The sequence below is a fragment of the Pteropus alecto genome, unplaced genomic scaffold (assembly GCF_000325575.1).
Source record: "Pteropus alecto unplaced genomic scaffold, ASM32557v1 scaffold13, whole genome shotgun sequence".
Taxonomy (NCBI): domain Eukaryota; kingdom Metazoa; phylum Chordata; class Mammalia; order Chiroptera; family Pteropodidae; genus Pteropus; species Pteropus alecto.
Window position 1 is genome coordinate 2,450,098 of NW_006434373.1, and position 17,720 is coordinate 2,467,817.

At 38.5% G+C, this 17,720-nt stretch overlaps 1 protein-coding gene and 1 pseudogene across 5 annotated transcripts in view; one reads left to right on the top strand and one right to left on the bottom strand.

The window, feature by feature from the left end:
• Positions 1 to 2,991: 2,991 nt before the first annotated feature.
• LOC112477817 lies at positions 2,992 to 3,108 on the top strand (annotated as a pseudogene).
• Positions 3,109 to 11,085: 7,977 nt separating this feature from the next.
• The window catches only part of ING1 (inhibitor of growth family member 1), a 6,911-nt gene continuing 276 nt past the window's right edge, over positions 11,086 to 17,720 (bottom strand). The window contains exons 1-3 of one of the 5 annotated variants that reach the window (XR_003045580.1): positions 16,081 to 16,277; positions 15,330 to 15,386; positions 13,279 to 13,413 (exon numbers count right to left, since the gene is read on the bottom strand). Coding sequence is in view for 2 of the 5 variants with exons in the window: in XM_025045001.1 (XP_024900769.1) it covers positions 12,710 to 13,413; positions 15,203 to 15,347 (849 nt within the window). In the remaining 3 variants the exon portion in view is untranslated. Of the gene's footprint in view, positions 13,432 to 14,754; positions 14,819 to 15,202; positions 15,387 to 16,080; positions 16,278 to 17,720 lie in introns of those variants that run through there. The other 4 variants (XR_003045579.1, XM_025045001.1, XR_003045578.1 and 1 more) reach the window with 4 other exon arrangements.

Below are 17,720 nucleotides of genomic sequence, written 5' to 3' on the forward strand. Positions count from 1 at the left end.
CTCACACTGCCTGCCAGAAACCATCATCTTTACAAAGTGGCTCAGAAATTCTTCGCATTGGAATACAAATTCAGAAAGATAGCAAAACTCTTATCACTGAACGGAACATTAGCAAGATAAGACTGTGTTTATGATTCAGATTTTCTCCCCTTTAAGTCCTATGTTAGCAGAACTGACAGCAGATTAGGAAAAGGGGGAGCTGTCTGGTAGAATATACTTTATAACCAGAAGCATTTTTGCTTAAGAAAAGAATTAAACTAGTGTCTTCCAAACTGTCTTCGTTGTTCACCCCATCATCAAATATGTGAGCATGGATCTCTAGTCTATGATATTTATAAATCACATATATAAAATAGACTAATTTACATATAAATATATATATTTACATATATTTTTTTAAGGTTGCTATCTCGTTTTATTATGTATAACATATAGCGACATGTATGTATAACATATATAACATATAAACAATTATAAGTATTCTAGTATTTTCTTCTTGCACTGCAATGTGTAATTTGGGGCAGCTCCTGGGAATCACACTGAACTTTGGAGTCTACTAAAATACTAACGGCATTAATGAAAAATATATGCAGCCTGTATTTCTATGTATAATATAAGAAATGCAAATTGAAGAAAGGATGGAAGAGGCAGGGAAAGGAATATGTTCTAGATATTTTGGTTGTGTTTTCTCTTGGTTTGTATTATATTTTATCAGTCACATTTCTACATAGAGACGAAGGCACTTTGCGTTTGCATTAATTTAAAATGTTAAATCTCAACTTAGTTCTCGTAAGGAGAGAGCTAGACAAGGAACAAATTAAAATTATGTAGAATATTAAGAAAGAAAAAGAGGAAAGAGCATTGGGGTCAGTGGCATTTAGATATGTCCAAGTTATCTAGAAAGAGTGAGGACAGGAGGCTGGTTAAATGTCACTTTGAAAGTGTCACTGAACATAGTCCTGGAGAATAGTCAAGAAAAATTGAGAGTGGGGGATCATTAAGATCTGAGCACACAGGAGCAATAAGAAGCCTTGTCTGTGACAGGATGGCAGTTTGGGACATTGAATGGGGAGCCTGGGTCAGATATCACTTACTGCCCAGTGGACTCACACCTTGCTTCCATGGTCTTACATCCTTCTCTGGTAAAAACTACTCTTCATTCAAGTTTCAACACAGCAGCCTGTTTTTCAGTGAAAACTTCCCAGCAGCTCCAAAACAGAGTATCTCACTTTCTCCTCTGCACTACTGCCGTGCCCAAGATATACTTCCATTGTTGTTTATTTTTTACCCTATATTGCAATTATTAACATTAGTCTCTGATTGGGAGAACACTGAGGCAAGAATATGCCTTCTTTGTAACTTGTGTTTACCACAGTGCATATAACACACCATAAAAGCTCACTGAGGAAATGAATGCTGAATTAGGAAGATGTGTATTGACAAAATAATCCAATGATCATGGCAAATGTCAGTACCAAAGAGGGAATGTGAATTATTATTGGAAAGTAGCAGGAACTGCAAAATTTTTAGGCTGAAAATATTTTCCTAAACCTTTGCGATCTGATTCCTACAATTGTGCAATTCGTCTACAACATAAACGTCTTACTATCCTATTGGATCGAATCCATGCAATTTGAATGAAAGTATAAGCAGGCAACTTCCCGGTTAATTTGACTAAAACGAAAAGTTCATGTGGATAACCAACTTTCCAAGGAATTCTCTAATCCATATTGTGGTGTTTAATTATAGCCTTAAGAGTTTTCAGAAAGGATATTACCTTGATTGTACTTAGAATTTCAAACCAATTACTTGAACTTGAAATGTTCGTTTTTGGCGTTTCATTCAAATAATATTTCCTGTGCTTACGCTAATGCGTGCCAGATCCCAGAACATAAAAATAAATCAATCGTGGTTTCTGGTGTCTAGAAACTCAATGTTTAATGGGCAGAAGGGGGCTGATAAAAGACTTCTATTTCCAGCAGTATGGCAAGCTACATATCCTGAACAGCCCTCAAATTAAAGTGATTAATATGTTAAAAAATATTTCTTAAATGCATTACTGAGATGACACGAGATTAAAAAAAAAAAAAATCCACAAAGGCCAAAACCTAAGTGAAAGCATAAATCCTTGTTAGTGCCAAAAATGTCTTTTCTCCCCATATGCCAAAGCCTGGAGCCTTTGGGCTTCTTCCTGGAGGCCTGTGTGGGGCCAAAGGAACAGAGTGGGTAGGGAGGAGACTTGGCCTGGGCAGAGTTTACCGACCTTTCTCAGGCTTCACAAAGGCTGAGGAACATTGCTTGGCGGTTCTGGCTCAGAGCCCACCTCAGTTGGAAAGTCCAGCATAGTCCATTCTCCTAAAGCTAAAATGAAAAATTTGCCATGCAGAACAGGACAGCTAAATTGTCTTTCTCACTCTTGGTCCTACATGAAGCAGGGTGCACAGGCCAGCTTTCATTTGTGTTTGTGTGTGAACTTACATTTGTTGTAATATGGTTTGGAAAACTCTAAGCTGGGATTTTAATTTAACTTGGTTTCCAGGTTGTTAGTGAGTTGGTAGAAGAAAAAGAAAAACCACGATGGAGGAATTCACCTTCAGCTAAGGCCTCAAGAATTCCTACAGGTAAAATTCTAAAGAGATTAGCTGTTTCACAGTAAAAAGTAAACAAATAAACAAACAAAAGAAACAATGTACTACAACTGAGAATAACAGCAAAATAAAATACTTAAAGACTACAGAACTATCACACAAAGATTACAGGATAACTATGTTTAAATAAAAAGCCTTATCTCAGAGATATGAAAATACTAAAATATTATCAAATCAAATACAGAAGTGCGTTAAAAAATAATCTATCATGTCTATTAAGAGTTTATTTCAACAATGCTAAGATTTTTCAAAATTAGAAAATTTACAAAATTTTAAAAAAGGAGAGATCCACATGTAGCTAGATGCTCCCACCTCAGCGCCCCACTTGAAAAAGAAGTATCTGGTCTGCAGCCATGCCACCCTGAATGCATCCGATCTCATCTGATCTCGGAAGCTAAGCAGGGTCGGCCCGGTTATACTTGAATGGGAGACCACCTAGGAAGACTAGGTGCTGTAGGTGTAAAAAAATAAAATAAAATAAAATAAATAAATAAATAAATCCACCATCAACTCACGTAGGAACAAAAATTTCTGGAAATACCAGAAATCATAGGAGGAACTTTCCTATACCTGACAAATAGTACTTTCTAGAAATATCTGTCAACATCAAAATAATGTGAAATACTCAAAGCATTTTCATTAGAATCAAAACAAGACTCTCATGAAGAAAGGTAAGAGAAAGCTTCTAAACGGGAATGCTGACTATCAGCCATGGAAATACTCTAAGCAAATAATGTAGGTATTTTACAAATTAAAACAGTTAATGGAAACAAAGGGAATGTTTGCCTGTTAAATATTTGTGAAAATACTACAAAGCTATTGCAACAAAACCAGTGAAGTTTTTTTCCCCTAAGAATAAACAAATGAATCAGTAGAAACTGAGACATCCATGTGTACATAAAAATTTAGTATATTATAGAGTTGCTGTTTCATATGAGAAAGTAATAGACTATTCAATTTTTGGTTGAGACAACTGACCACCTGTTTGGGGAAAATATTTGGTGAGGGTTAACACATAACATTAAGTTTTCAGGCACTTTTACATACTTATCTCATTTGAACTTCATATTAACACCTTGAGGGACAGGTGTTATTACTGATTTTACAAATGAAAATTTTGAACTTCAGAGAGATGAAGAAACTGCGTACAGGTCACACAGCTTGTGAAGTACCAGGGATTGAAGCCAGGTACTTCTGGTTTCAAGGCCCACATTCCTTCTTTTGACCTTAAACAAATAGCCAGATATTTCTCCAGCAAAATGGGTTTATTTGGAAACAATAAAGAATTGCAATTCAGGACATGCATTCTAACAGTGACTCACTCGGAAGTCCAGAGAACAAAGAAGAAGAACATTCTTTTATATAAGAAAGGGGGAGTTCAGAGAGGCTGTTGTAAACAAAGAATCCAGTGGAGGAAACTGGAAGTTCAAAGTGTTTTTCATTGGCTGAGTGATCGCGGGGGTGGTGGGGAGGAGGAGGAGGAGAAGATCCTCTTTCTTCTTGCTGGAGTAGTAGAGTAGAAAAACATTCCTATTGGAGATGGAAAGTACATCTCTTCCTGTTTGGAGTAATTGATGATGAGTGGTAGGGCATGAGAGCTCCCCCTACAGGCCCTCCCAACTCCATTTAAATGAGGTTTCTGTTTTTTAATCTTTACACCTCATACCACATGGCATCATTCCTATTTGCCCATAATATTCAAGGAATTTCAATAATTCATTACTCCAAATACCAAATAAATTCCAGGTGGATAAAGGAGGATTTTTTTTTTAAATGTAAAGAATATAGGAGATATAATCTTCAACTGGAAAAGGTTTTCTTAAACAAAATATGAACTCCAAATAAAGAAAAAAGTTCAGAGACGATCTCAAAATTTAAAGTTTCTTTACAATGAAAGATGCCACAAACAGATGTAAAATAAGAACAGATTGGGAGAAAATATTTGTACATAAAGCAATTAGAAAATGAGTAATTTTAGAATAAATACGAATGGCCAATCCACTTCTGAAGAGTTAATGAAAATGACCAGAAACAAGCAAAGTGCAGTTTATATTTAAATACATACTTTATATTTAAAATGTAGAATACGTATATATTATATAATATGTATAAATGTGTAATATTTAAGTAGTTAATATAATATACAACTATATATTTTTCTCAAGATAGAAAAAATTCATTTGGTAAATATACAATAATAATGTCGGTAAAGGGAAGTAAGTATTCTCATATACCACTGGTGGGAGTGTAAACGGGCACAGATTTTGGGGGCAATTTGGCAGGCTTTCTCCACATGGTGGGTAAGACAAACCCCAGAAGCCCCAAATAGAAATCCTGTTTAGCAGCTACAATGGAAGGAGAAAATGTAATTGTGCTGGTAGCTCCGGGGTGGGGAACACCTTCCAGGAAAGATAGTCGTGATGGGCTTGGCCACTCATATACTCATTATTGTGGCCAGCAGGGGGCGCATTTTGATTGTGCAGGCCTCAGTCACTTGCCCACCACTTGGGCAGCAGCTTACTATTCCGATTTCCTCTGCTTTGATACCTGGGGAATTTCCTTTCTTGTGTTTGTTCTTGAGTATGTATTTAAACCTTTTTCTCTCTCACATATTTCATCCACCTCTTTTAGTATTTGGGAGCTATCTCAGTCCACAATATTGATCAGAAGCTCTTCATGGCTTCCATACATTGATATGTTCCCTTAATGGTATTTATTTGATTTTATTGCCCTATTGCCCATGTCTTTATTTCTAGGATTGACCTGCTGCTTTTTCTGCACATAAGGACTGTTGGCCTGGCACCCTCAACTGTCACAAGAGTCCAAGTTACCCTATTACAGACAAGGGGAACATAATGCTGTTGATGACGGCACATCATTCATCCAGTGTTGTGACTTCACCAGGAAGCCGGAAATGTCATTCATTAGCTTCTTTCCTATGCTAGATATTAAAAAAAATATAAAATTGTCATGAGTCATACTACAAAGTAACCTTATAGGAGTAAGAGAGGAAGTAAAATTAGTAAATCCATCCATGTATTTTGCTTCAAGACATTAGCCTCAGAAATTACAGTAATCCTGCCACTTTTGCTGATATGATCGAATTTGCTCTTCTATGGTATATATAGGTGTTGTATATTTTCCAAAAATTAGATTGCACTGCAAAGTCAATGGCAGAATTGTAACTTCATCTAAGATTTGCACCACCCCAATATGTCCTGTCAGAGCTTAATGATAATAATGTGTTTACTTTACATTGAAATTTCAGATCATTTTTGAAATATAGAGTATGAATAAACTCCACAAACTGTTTCATAATTGTCTCCACACATTCTATTCTTCTTTCCTATCTGTAGCTCAATCCAATTTTGAATATTGTTGACATTCTTCAGTTTATAAAGTTTCAAAATTCATGGTGAAATGCTCCTTCTTAGCCTTTCACATCGAATGATGAGCTGTGAAAAATGCCAGGGAATTTGATCCTTATGTATTAGCACTGTCGACTGATATTTTATGGCAGACTTTTGTGCCCTGAAAATATTTGTCAGTCGACTTTTAATTTTTCATGTTTATGGATAGAGCAGATCAATAATGCAAAGAATCAAAAACATTTTGAAAATCATGTATATTGCCCACGGAATAATTAAAATCCTCACCACCACCTACTTTTAACTTACCTTAAAATATAGAACTTAATTTCCATTCCCTGAGCACACCTCAACTGAAGGGGAAAGAATGAGGCCAGATCCAATCTGGTTGCCATGGTGGCAGTATAACTATCCATTTTAAACATGGCATCTAGCAGAGCAAGGATTTTAAAAATGGAAAGGTTTACTCTAAACACAGTGCTCTACTGTCCAAATCAGACTTGCAGTAACTCAGTGTCTAGTGTGCCATCTGCCCCTTTGGCCATAGTTGATGCCAATTGGGTCTGTTTCCCCCGGGGCCAAACTGTTTCTCAAGTCACATCTGTGTTGCAAGAAGAAAGCCATGCCGCCTGTCCTCATTGCTGCTCTGGTTCGGGACTTTCTCTTATCTTTTCCATCTGTGCTTAAGGCATAGTCAATTACTGTTGCTTGCAACTAAAAGATGCTTAAATACAATAAAGGAAACAAATATTTATCAAGCAATTTCTTATGCAAAATAAACAAACTTGGGGAGATAACAAACCATTTCTAAGCATCTTTGTAAATGGATAAATTATTAATAAACCCCATAAACAATTGTTTTTATATTAGAAAATTAGAAAATTTTATTAGATAATCTTGTATTAGGTGATCAAAATCTAACCAAATTCAATTTCTCAAATATTAATCATTTAGAAATATTGCATTTCTAATGGCCTATATATTTATTATAGAAAATTTTCTTCATACAAACCAATTTGAAATTTCATTTTAGATAGAATTATAGAATGTTTAGAAGTTAGAAAAAGTCTTATTTTTCTATGTCAGTTTTTAGATTTACTCAACACTTCATTGAAGGCCTATGGCTTTCCATGAAGAGCTACTCTATTGCCTGCATGAGACTAGGCCCATAAGTGAAACAGCAGTAGGACAGGCACTGCCCTGGAGCAGTGGTACCGGAATCTGGCTCCAGAGCCCCACCACTAACTTGCTGGGTGACTTCATCAGCCTCAGTTTCTTCACCTACACATATAAGAAAGTGAACTAATTTTCTGTCTGCTCGAATTCAATCTAAGAGGTAACAAGTTTAATCAACTTTGATTGCTGCTGCAAATAAGAACTCTACTTCTTCTGTGTTGTACAAAGAGAAACAGAATCATATATAAAAAAGAAGCTGCAAATTTACTCCTCATGCAGGATGAAAGAGGAAGTGACTACTTTAAGGGTGGATTTGACTCTAGCTGTAAAAAATCTTAATTCCATTTTCCAGAACACATCTGTTAATGATCATAACCAAAATTAACCAAAAATATTACTCAAATCATTATTTGTATGGTGTTCAGTATTGATACAGTACTGCCATGCATTAGCTGGGTTGGTCCTCTTGACTTGAGATACATATTACCTCTGGCCTTATTTTGGCTATGAGCACACCAAGCTGAGAAAAGTGGCTTCCCAAGGTTAGACTGTACGTGGTAAACTAGTACCGATTTAAACCCTCTGATTTCAAATTTCATGTTAATTCTAGGACAGCACTCAGTGCCTAGTAAATTACTTAAAACCCTCTTGGTTAAATACAATTCTGAAATTTATTATAGGGAAATACAAGAAGCACACTGACAGTGCACTTGTTCACCTGGAGGAAAAGCAGAGGCATACACTATACTCAGTAGCACAGGTCTTTCATTCAGGTAAAAAGCCCAGCAGTGAAGACTCGAGGTTCTAACTGCCCTGGGCTCCTATTCCAACTCAACTCTGAGTTTCTTACAGCTTCTTCAGTTTTCTGTCATAAAACGAGGGTAATTCCCTATCTTACAGAGCAGTAAGACAGAGACAAGATCACTGTAGACACTTAGCTTTGCTCCTGGTATCAATTAACCCATTTCACGTTTGCCTCGAGAATACTTACCTGTGGCACTTGTGGCTGCAGCGTTTGCATAACTCGTGGATTACAATCCTAACCTTATTCCCAAAGTTTCCAAGAAATATCTCGCTTTTATTATTTTCGCATCGCTCTAGTATATCAACAGTCTTTGGAAACAAATGACATCATTCTATTTATAGTATTGTTATTAGTAGTGGTATTTCCAGTTACAAAATACAGTAATTCTCTATTGCTGAAAATGTCAAATCCTAGAAAACAAAGCATTCTTATGTGATGTTAACATCATTCTCGAACAGTTGAAGACTAATTCAATGAATCCACTTTACGTATACATTTTTGTTACATTAGGATTAGAGAGAAGTTTAGAAGTAACTCCGAGGACAGTTTTTATATTTTATTTTCACACTGAAAACCAGTCAGATTTGAAGATGTTTGTGTAAAACTAACGCTACGAGCTGCACTTTTTTCTAAACGGGAAATGGGTTAATATGGGCCAACAGTGCCAGATCCTGCCACTAGGTGGGTCTCCTGGTGCAGGATGGTGCTAAGAACATACAGGTTTTGCAGCCAAGTGTGGGATGGGTGGCCTTGTGTGAATCACGTCCCAAGTCTACCTCCCGAAATCCCTAGAACTCACCTGGGTCTTAGCATCCTCATCGGGAACACTAATATCATGGAAGTGTTGTTTTAAAGATTTAACGTATACAAAGAACCTAGCACAGTACTAGAACATGGCAAACAATTAATGACAGCTGTTACTTCTATATATCAGTGATGCTGAATAATTTTATTTAAAACTGACTTGCTTAAACAAAAACATTTTCTTGTTTAATAGAAAAACTCTGGTTCAACGAAGCACTGAAGAGCACAAATTAAGATTTAACCTGTTACTGTTTGCACTGACTTCTTTTTAAGTAGAGATTTTAAACTGAGAAAACATCAACTCCATCTTTATGAGCAAAAATCAGGTAATACAAAGTTTTGAGGCAAGTGACCTAATGTTTTTAACCCAGTTAAAACTATGCATTTGTTGTCATCCTTTTTGGGGGTGAGGGACATAGCACACTAATTGGTCTGTGAGGAAAAAAACTGAAGTTAAGCCATAATAAACTAGCAATTTCTCCAGATTAAACAAATCCAAAAGTCTACCTCCCAAACTCCCTAAACCCACCTGGACCCCAAGATTAAAAATAAATGGATTACAAGCTAAAACAGAATGGGAGACAGCCGATATCCACAAAATCTTGTTCTATACATGCCAGCGATTAAAAATAATCATAAGTTACTTTAGCTAGAGCAATGGAGAAAAGCTAGATCACCCGCACAAGCAGTCTTTAAAAGTGCATAGGCAAAAAGTTAGTAATTTTGCCTACTGAAGTTTTAATATCTTAGTACCTTTTACCTAGAACACTGAACATGATAAAAAAAGGACATTTCAAGTAAATATCTATTCTTTCTAAAATAAATATATAGTAATAACAAAATGGCTTTTACTTTGGTAAATTACTTCAGCACTTGCAACCACTGATAGTCTCAAGTACTCCGACAACCACAATAAAATGTCCAAGTCACTGGAAGACATATCCATGTGGGTGGCCAGTGGATCCTGTCACTGCAATATCCCTTCTCAGGACTCCAAGTACACCTTCCTCCATGCCCCTTGCCCCAGGAATGTCATGCCTTCCTCCATGCCCCTTGCCCCAGGAATGTCATGCCGTGGCTGCTCGACACACATTAGTTAATTGAATGAACCAAGTTTCTTTAGTCTAGTTTAGAACAAAGTATTACATTTGAATGAAAACATTTTAGACCCTTTATCTGAACTGTAATAACTTGGTTATTAAATATAAGGAACTGGTGGTTGCCAGAGGCAGGGGGAGAGGGTAGGCAAAATGGGTGAATGTCAAAAGAATCATTATGTTGTACACCTGAAACTAATAGCTAATGTCGATTATACTTCAATTTAAAAAATTAATAAAAAGTCAAGCAGGTGTTCTACATTAGCTTTCCACTAATCTATTTTCAAAAAGAATTCAGTCTCATGTTCAGCACTCCCCCAAGGTTACCTGGATCCTCCAATTCTAATTATGATCTAAACCCTAAATCTTGATGTTCTAAGTACTTACCTATGAATTTTTTACTGTCCAAGAATATTAATTTAAAAGACTGCCAAATTAAACAAAATCTGCCTCTAGATGTTCCACATTTTCAGAAAAAAAAAAAAATGCTAGCCATTTTTCCTTATTGGAAACTCCATTAAAGGTAGGGAAAAAATATCCAGCATTTGATAAACAATATCCCAGTCTCTTATTTACTTAACCTCATTTATTTCTCAGAACCATCCCATACGAAACAACTATTTTAAAAGTGAAAAACCATGGATAAGAATTAAGCAAATTTATTCAAGATCAAACCCCTAAGAGCCAAGTGACCTAATGTTTTCAGTTTCAAATACAGCAAGGTTTGGCCTCTGTGCTCACTTCTCTCCACTATAGCTGGCTAAACCGAAATTAAATAAATATAAAAAAATTTGGTACTGGCAACTGTGTTCTATTCAATCTTCATTCCCATAACTTCATTTTCATTATGAGCTCTAATTTAGAAGTGAAAAACTAGCCAACAGAATTTTATATCAGTAAAGATTCTTTTAAAACTACTTTTGTTGCCATTGGATTATCAAGCATTTTATTTAACTTATTTTCATATAGTAAACTTTTTATTATTTGTCTAGGTAAATACTATCAAATTTCAACACTCAAGATTCTTAAATGTTTGAGAGTTTTGTTGAAAAGTAAATGCCTATTTGTAGGTATTGATATACAGAAAGTTCACATTTTAATCTATGACCCAGTACAGTTTGCATTCCTCTACCAAACAGCACTCCATAACCAGAAATTCAATGTAAAACAGGGATTTATGTCCAGCACAGTTTTCGATAATTGTTTATGAAGTAAACAATCAAAAGCAACTTATTGTTTTACTAATAAATAAATGCCATATAGCTCCTTATATGCTACAGTGGTTACTCAAGTCTTCCTTGAGGCAGCTTCAGAGAATACAAAACAAACTATGGAAAGAAACATTTTCTGAAACATATGGTTCGAGTGAACCATAAATCGCTTAGAAATGGAAATTCTGTTGACCTTTTCAATATGTGGGCAGTTAAGAACATAGGTTATCATACAAGAAATTAGTCTAAATAAGAGATCAGCAAACTTCTGCATAGGGCACAATAAATAATTCCAGCTTTGTGGGTCATATGGCCTCTTTCACAACCACTCAATTCTGCCATTGTACAAAAACAGCCACAGACAATGCGTAAGTAAATGAGCATGGCTGTGTGCCAATAAAACTTTATTTCTGGACACTAAAATTTGAATTTCATATAATTTTCATGTGTCACAAAATAAGGTTCTTCTTTTGACTTTTATTTTTTAACCTTTTAACAAAGTGAAGATGATTCTTGCTCACAGGTAATACAAAAACAGGTGGTGGGCTGGATCTAGCCTGTGGACAATAATTTTCCAAGCCCTGGTTTAATTATATATTCTGCTTTGACATTTATTTGCTGGCAGTTAGGTAACTTCTATTTCATTAAGTGAGAACAATAATACAAAATTTGCTTAAGGCTTTGTCTAATGCTGGTGTACAATTTTGAAGACTAAAATTTAAAAATCAGTTATGTCAAAATTAAATATACTGCTAGAGGAACTGGCTAAGCTTCATTTATTTCTTGATGTCACATCTGTACAGCTCTCATGCACACAGCAGAAAACACACCTTGGTTTCACAACGGCACCTGGCTGCACTTCTGATTATAATACAGCCAAGTCCAAGTTCACTTGGAAATGTACATTTATATACCTTATGTAAATTAAATACAGCTACATTAGGATGATAGCAAAAGCGTGATTTGGAGTTCCAAGACTAGACCACTTCTGTTTAATAAAAAATGTACCCAATCATTCAAAAATGGCCATTTAGGGGAACAGGACAGAATATAAAATGTTTGTCATGTAAAACTTGACCATTTACCTTTTCAAAAAATAATCTTCAAACTTTAAACCTTTTAATCAAATTGTTATACGGACATACATTATTATAGCAAGAAAACAAATTTGCTATGGGCTATATATTTAGCAACTTGGATAATTTTAAAAAATTAGTTAATGTTTTAATAACATTACTTTTATTAAAATAAAACAGTAGCTAAACAAAACCTTTTCTTTCCACGTTTAATGTGTTAGGTTCCAAGTCAACTCCCCTAGTCAAAAAGAAAAATAAAAATCAGTCTGAGACTCACTTGAGTGTTTAATTCAAATCTATATTTGTAGTTTCTAAAATGTTGATCCACAGACCACTTTGTTGTTACACATGTGTACCAATGAAAACAAAAAGCAAAAAGAACCACTGCCATCCCTACAAAAGGAATGGCTCCCTTTCTAACATTCTTTAAAAATATACATTGTACAGTCCTTGCGCCTCACCAAAGGTGGCGATGTAATAAATACACGGGCTTAGTTCTCCTCACTGTTCAGCGAGGTCCACCACTACCTGTTATAAGCCCTCTCCTTTTTGGATTTCTCCAAGGCTTTGTCCATGGTTTTCTCATTCTCCCCTCGACATTTGGGACAGTACCACTTGCCCTTTGGTTTATGATTCAGTCCTACACAAGAGAAGTGGAACCATTCGATGGGGCACTCGTCATTGTCACAGCCAATCATTTCTCCATAGGAGACCTGATTACACAGACAGTACGTTGGCTCGTTCGGGTCAATGGGAAGGTCTGCAGGCGATGCTTCCCTCTCTGCTTTGGCCTTGGAGCGTTTCTTCTTCTTGGAGGCCTTTGCTTTCTTTTCCTTAGGTGTTCCTGAGGTGATGTCATCATGGTCGTGATTATTAGCTGCATTCTCCCGATTCTCGTTGTTGCGCTGTCGCCGGGACCTCTTGTTATTGGGCTTTTCTGCCTGCGTGATTGTCTCGTTTTTGGACTTATCTTGGCTGGCTTTGCCACTGTGGCCAGTGGTGTCATTGACCTCTTGATGTGCCTCAAAGAGTTCCACATGACTGTCCACCTGCCTGGTCCGGTTCTCCACCAGCTCCACCATTTGACTCACAATCTGGATCTTCTCATCCCCCAGCTCCTGACTCCGAATCAGGGCTCTCTGAATGCAGTGCAACACTCGCCTCTTCTGGGTGCCATCCGTCTCACGTTTAAACTTCTCATAATACTCATCCAGTTCCTTCAGGATTTCTGCAAAGGAAAAAATAAGCATTATACCCATGCTATAAACACTAATGAGCCTTTTATTTAATTCTTTAGTCTATGAAAATGTAATTGCAAAGGAAAATAGTCAATGCAAGGGCTTCCTAGTATAAAAATATTATAACTTGTACGCCTTTCAGACTTTTTTTTTCCAGTTGAAAAAAATCCCTGGAACTAAATACAAATGCCAACACAGTTCTCATTTAGCAAAGTGACACTTAAAGCTTCCCTAAGGGGCTCTCTGTGCATTCAGAAACAGGAGTAACAAATGCTCCTGTGTTGGGTAATTAAGGGGAAAAATTTGAATTTAGGTGAAGTGCTGGGGCCCAAACTTTATTTTCAATAAAATTAATGATTATGTTCTATATTTCCACTGTTTTCATTCACACATTTTCTAATAATTTAAAGGACTTTATTCTCTTTATTTTAAGGTACTAATGTCTAGAATACTCTATGAAATTATAGATATGTATACAGATACTACTTATGACTCAGAGCCTTGGTTTATCAGTCATATCATTTTCATCCTAGCATGTTATTCCTAGGATTACTGAAAACAAAATGGTTTGTCACAATAATCCAGACAACCCAGTTTTGCTTAAAAACAAAGGTGACAGATTTTGTTTTTGCATCTATTGTTAAAAGGACATTTATATCTATAGAAGTCAACAGATTGTAAAACATTACAAAATATAAATTAAAAACCTTCAATACTAAATTTAAACCTCCTTGGACAGGTTAGTAGACAGTATGTGATTTTAAAATGTAATTTGGCAAATGTAATTAGGCAATTTCTCAAGAAATAAAAGCTGTTAAAATAATCTGATTGAAATAAGACAAGTAAATATTCTTGCCAAAAGCCTAAGTACAGATAGAAATTCCCAGTAATTTTCTCCAAACAGTAACTATAAAATTAAACAATGTCAGACTTTTCTCCTGAAACCCTTTTGCAGTCTCTCAAAATAAGGTAATTCTACTCTCCAATTAGGAAGTGTGTGGTCTGATGCAATGTATATATATAAAACGTGGCCTTCTTCTCTTTCAGACCTTATCTCCAAATAGTTATAAGGCATAAACCTAACTCCAGCATAAACATATAAACTTAGGCCAACAGTGAATCTAAATAAAAGCATTATTTTCCAGGCTATATCTTTACACTAAAGATAGCTCTAAAGATATTTCCTAGAGCAGTGGTCCCCAACCTTTTTGGCAGCAGGGATCAGTGCTCCTATGGCAATCTAATGCCTGATGATCTGAGGTGGAGCTGAGGCGGTGATGCTAGTACTGGGGAGTGGCTGCAAATCCAGATGAAGCTTGCCCACCACTCACCTCTTGCTGTGCGGCCCAGTTCCTATCAGGCCACAGACCGGTACTGGGGCTAGGGACCCCTGTCCTAGAGGAACAATGTAGACTGTCTTCCACCAGAAATGAGGAATGCCATAGTTTCATAATCTCTTAGAGTAATTAATTCTAAAAATAAATAGCTGTGCTCAACTCAATTTAAGTTCTATTTCATAGATGTTAAAATAAGTTTCTGACATTTATTTGTTAAATGAATTACATGTTACGAAACTATCATTTGGTTTAATAAGTAGCCAAATTTCTAAAGACAATTTTAGCATTTTACAGAAAAGAGATCCATTCTATCACATGGCTAATCTTAAAATTTAATAAACATGGCTTCTTCTATATCACAAGCAAGCTTACATCCATGTGAAGTCTCGCTTGTGGTAAAGAAACTAACATCTCATCACAAAATTACCCAGAATTCTGTTACCTTCACAATGGCATATATTTCTTAAATGCCCCAAACAAAATACTCTATCAACAGTGCCACTTGAGTACAGACATCTGTAAACAGGAACAACACTAGTGCTAACTAGGGAGGCATCTTGCCAGGATACCCGCTTCTTCAGCTTCATCCGCTCAAACTGCTGCTGATCCTTTCTTCTAAAACATTACTGTAGGAAAGCAACAGTACCATGGAAAAAAATATATAAGGATTAGATGAGATTGCTGTAAAATTTAATCTGATCTTATTAGAAATACATCTTTTACGTAAGAGTTGCACTGAAGTTCTTTATGAAGCCAACTTTCATAGTGGATGAGTATTTAAAATACAATTCTTGAAAAATAACTCAAAAATAATTTTGAATTCAATAATTCAAAAGTAACCCCAAATACCATTTAAAGTTAATTGTAAACTAATTATAACCCATCCTTGTGAATTAATCTCCAATTAATGCATACTAAGCCAAAGACCAAGTTTGACTTGCAACGTAGTTCTTTAAAAACAAAAGCTTAATGTTTTAGAAGCACACTTCATATCTCAGCATTTACAGTAAGTCCAAAGAAATTATGACTATTATCATGACGGTTGTTCAGACTTTACAGCTCACTCAACGGCACCGGCTTCAGTAAATGCCGGGGTTGGGGCTGAGATTGAGTTTCTCCGCAGGAGCCAAATAAGCACCGTTCTGAACAGCAAAACAGGCTTCTTCACAGTAATGCAAGACGATAGCAACTTTAAGAGGTACAAGTATTTTTGACATTTTGAAATTTCCAAAAAGTGCTAATGAAGAGTGCCGGTGACAAGGAATTCCACAAAGATAGAAATCTTTGAATTTAAATACCACCCCCCCCTTTTAACTTTACCCGAGCCATTCCGGGGCACCGACCACCAAGAGCCGCCGGCCTCGGGTCACTCACGCTTCTCCCGCTCCTTGTGGCCGCTGGCCTGCCGTGGATCCCTGAAGCCACGACAGGAGGCCTGAGCAGCACTCTCGGTAGTGCCGGCACTATGGCTCGCCAGCCTCGACCAAGGCCCCTGGGGACCGCCATTGCTCCGCGACCGGAAGTGGCCGGTCTCGGATCCTTGAGGACCGGGGGGCGGGACAAGGTCCAGCCATCGGCTAATGGGGAGGCACCTTGCAGTAGACACGCCCCGCCCCGGGAACAGCCGCCTACGGGGGTCGCCGGGCTGGAGGGTGGAGGCCAGGCGGGCCGCCAATCACAGAGCAGGGCAAGAGAACACAGCCCATCCAGCAGCTACAATAGCCAATCCAAGGCTGAAAGCCGGCGACCCGAAGACATTCAAATCAACTCGACCTCCTCCCTCCTCCCCGCCCCTCTACGAAAGAGAAAAAAAGAAGGCCGCGGAAACAGAGACTCGTGTCAGTCACTGCATAAGGCCCGCCCTCATCCGGCCCAGCAACCAATAGCTCAGCAGCAGACTGATAAGGACATTCCATGGGGACGCCATAGCCAATCATAAAGAGGCTGAAGCGGGACATTCGCAATATGCTAATGAGTCTCCTATAAATGTCGCTGCGAAAGCGAGTCCGGGGTAGAGCGCGCAGGGGCGCCTTGCCGGCGGTGTCTTTTTGTGCATTTCGCGTCGAGCGGTGGCTTTCCGCCTTCCCCCCCACCTTCCGTTTCCCTGCTGCGCAGCCCTGTAAACATTAGTAAACTCCGAGTGACGACCTACGTTCCGGACAGAGCCCCCAGTACAGTGCCTGACCTGGCAGTAAAGTTTCCCTAACAGCCAACAATTCCCAGCGGACACGAGCCCTCCGCTTCTCAGGCACTCTGGGCAGCAGGAGCTGTAGAGAACAACCCACAGGTTCTCTCCCCTGCCATGTTACTCTGCAAGCCCATAGTCTCTGCACGCGCCCCCCAAGCATAGCACAGACGGGCGACTTCCTCGCCTCATCCTTCCCTCCCTTCTCCCTTTTCCCATCGCACGCACGGAATAAAGCCCTGGCCCTCCTCAAACTACACTCGGCCGCATCGCCCCCCACTCAGTGTCCAGCGCTGCGGGATGACCCGGGAGCTGGGCGGCGGCGACCGGGGCTACACCGCGCGTAGTACCGACCCTGGACTTTATATAACACTCAGATTCGGGACTGGGTGGGGGTGGCTCCGGGGATGGCGAGCAGGGCCAGCGGACCCCTCGCCCGCAGCACCCACCCAGCAGCCCTGACCGCAGCCGGGTCCCTGCGCCCCCAAACCTTAGCGACCGCAGTACATCCCTCCTCCGGCGCCTTAGCCTGCGCCCCCTCCCCCGCAGCACCCCGCCTCGTCACTTCACTACAAAGAGCGCTTTGCTCGCGCAGCCTGGCATTGAGACCTCTCGTTTCTCCTTCCTCCTCCGTGTCCGGGCTTCGCGCACAAGGACCTTGGCGAATCAAAGACGCTCCAGACCTTTTGTTCCTGCTGGTCCAGGGCCACCGCCGCGGGCCCATGGCTCCCCAGCCGGGGAACAGGACGGCCCGCGGCCCCGCGGCGCCCTGCGC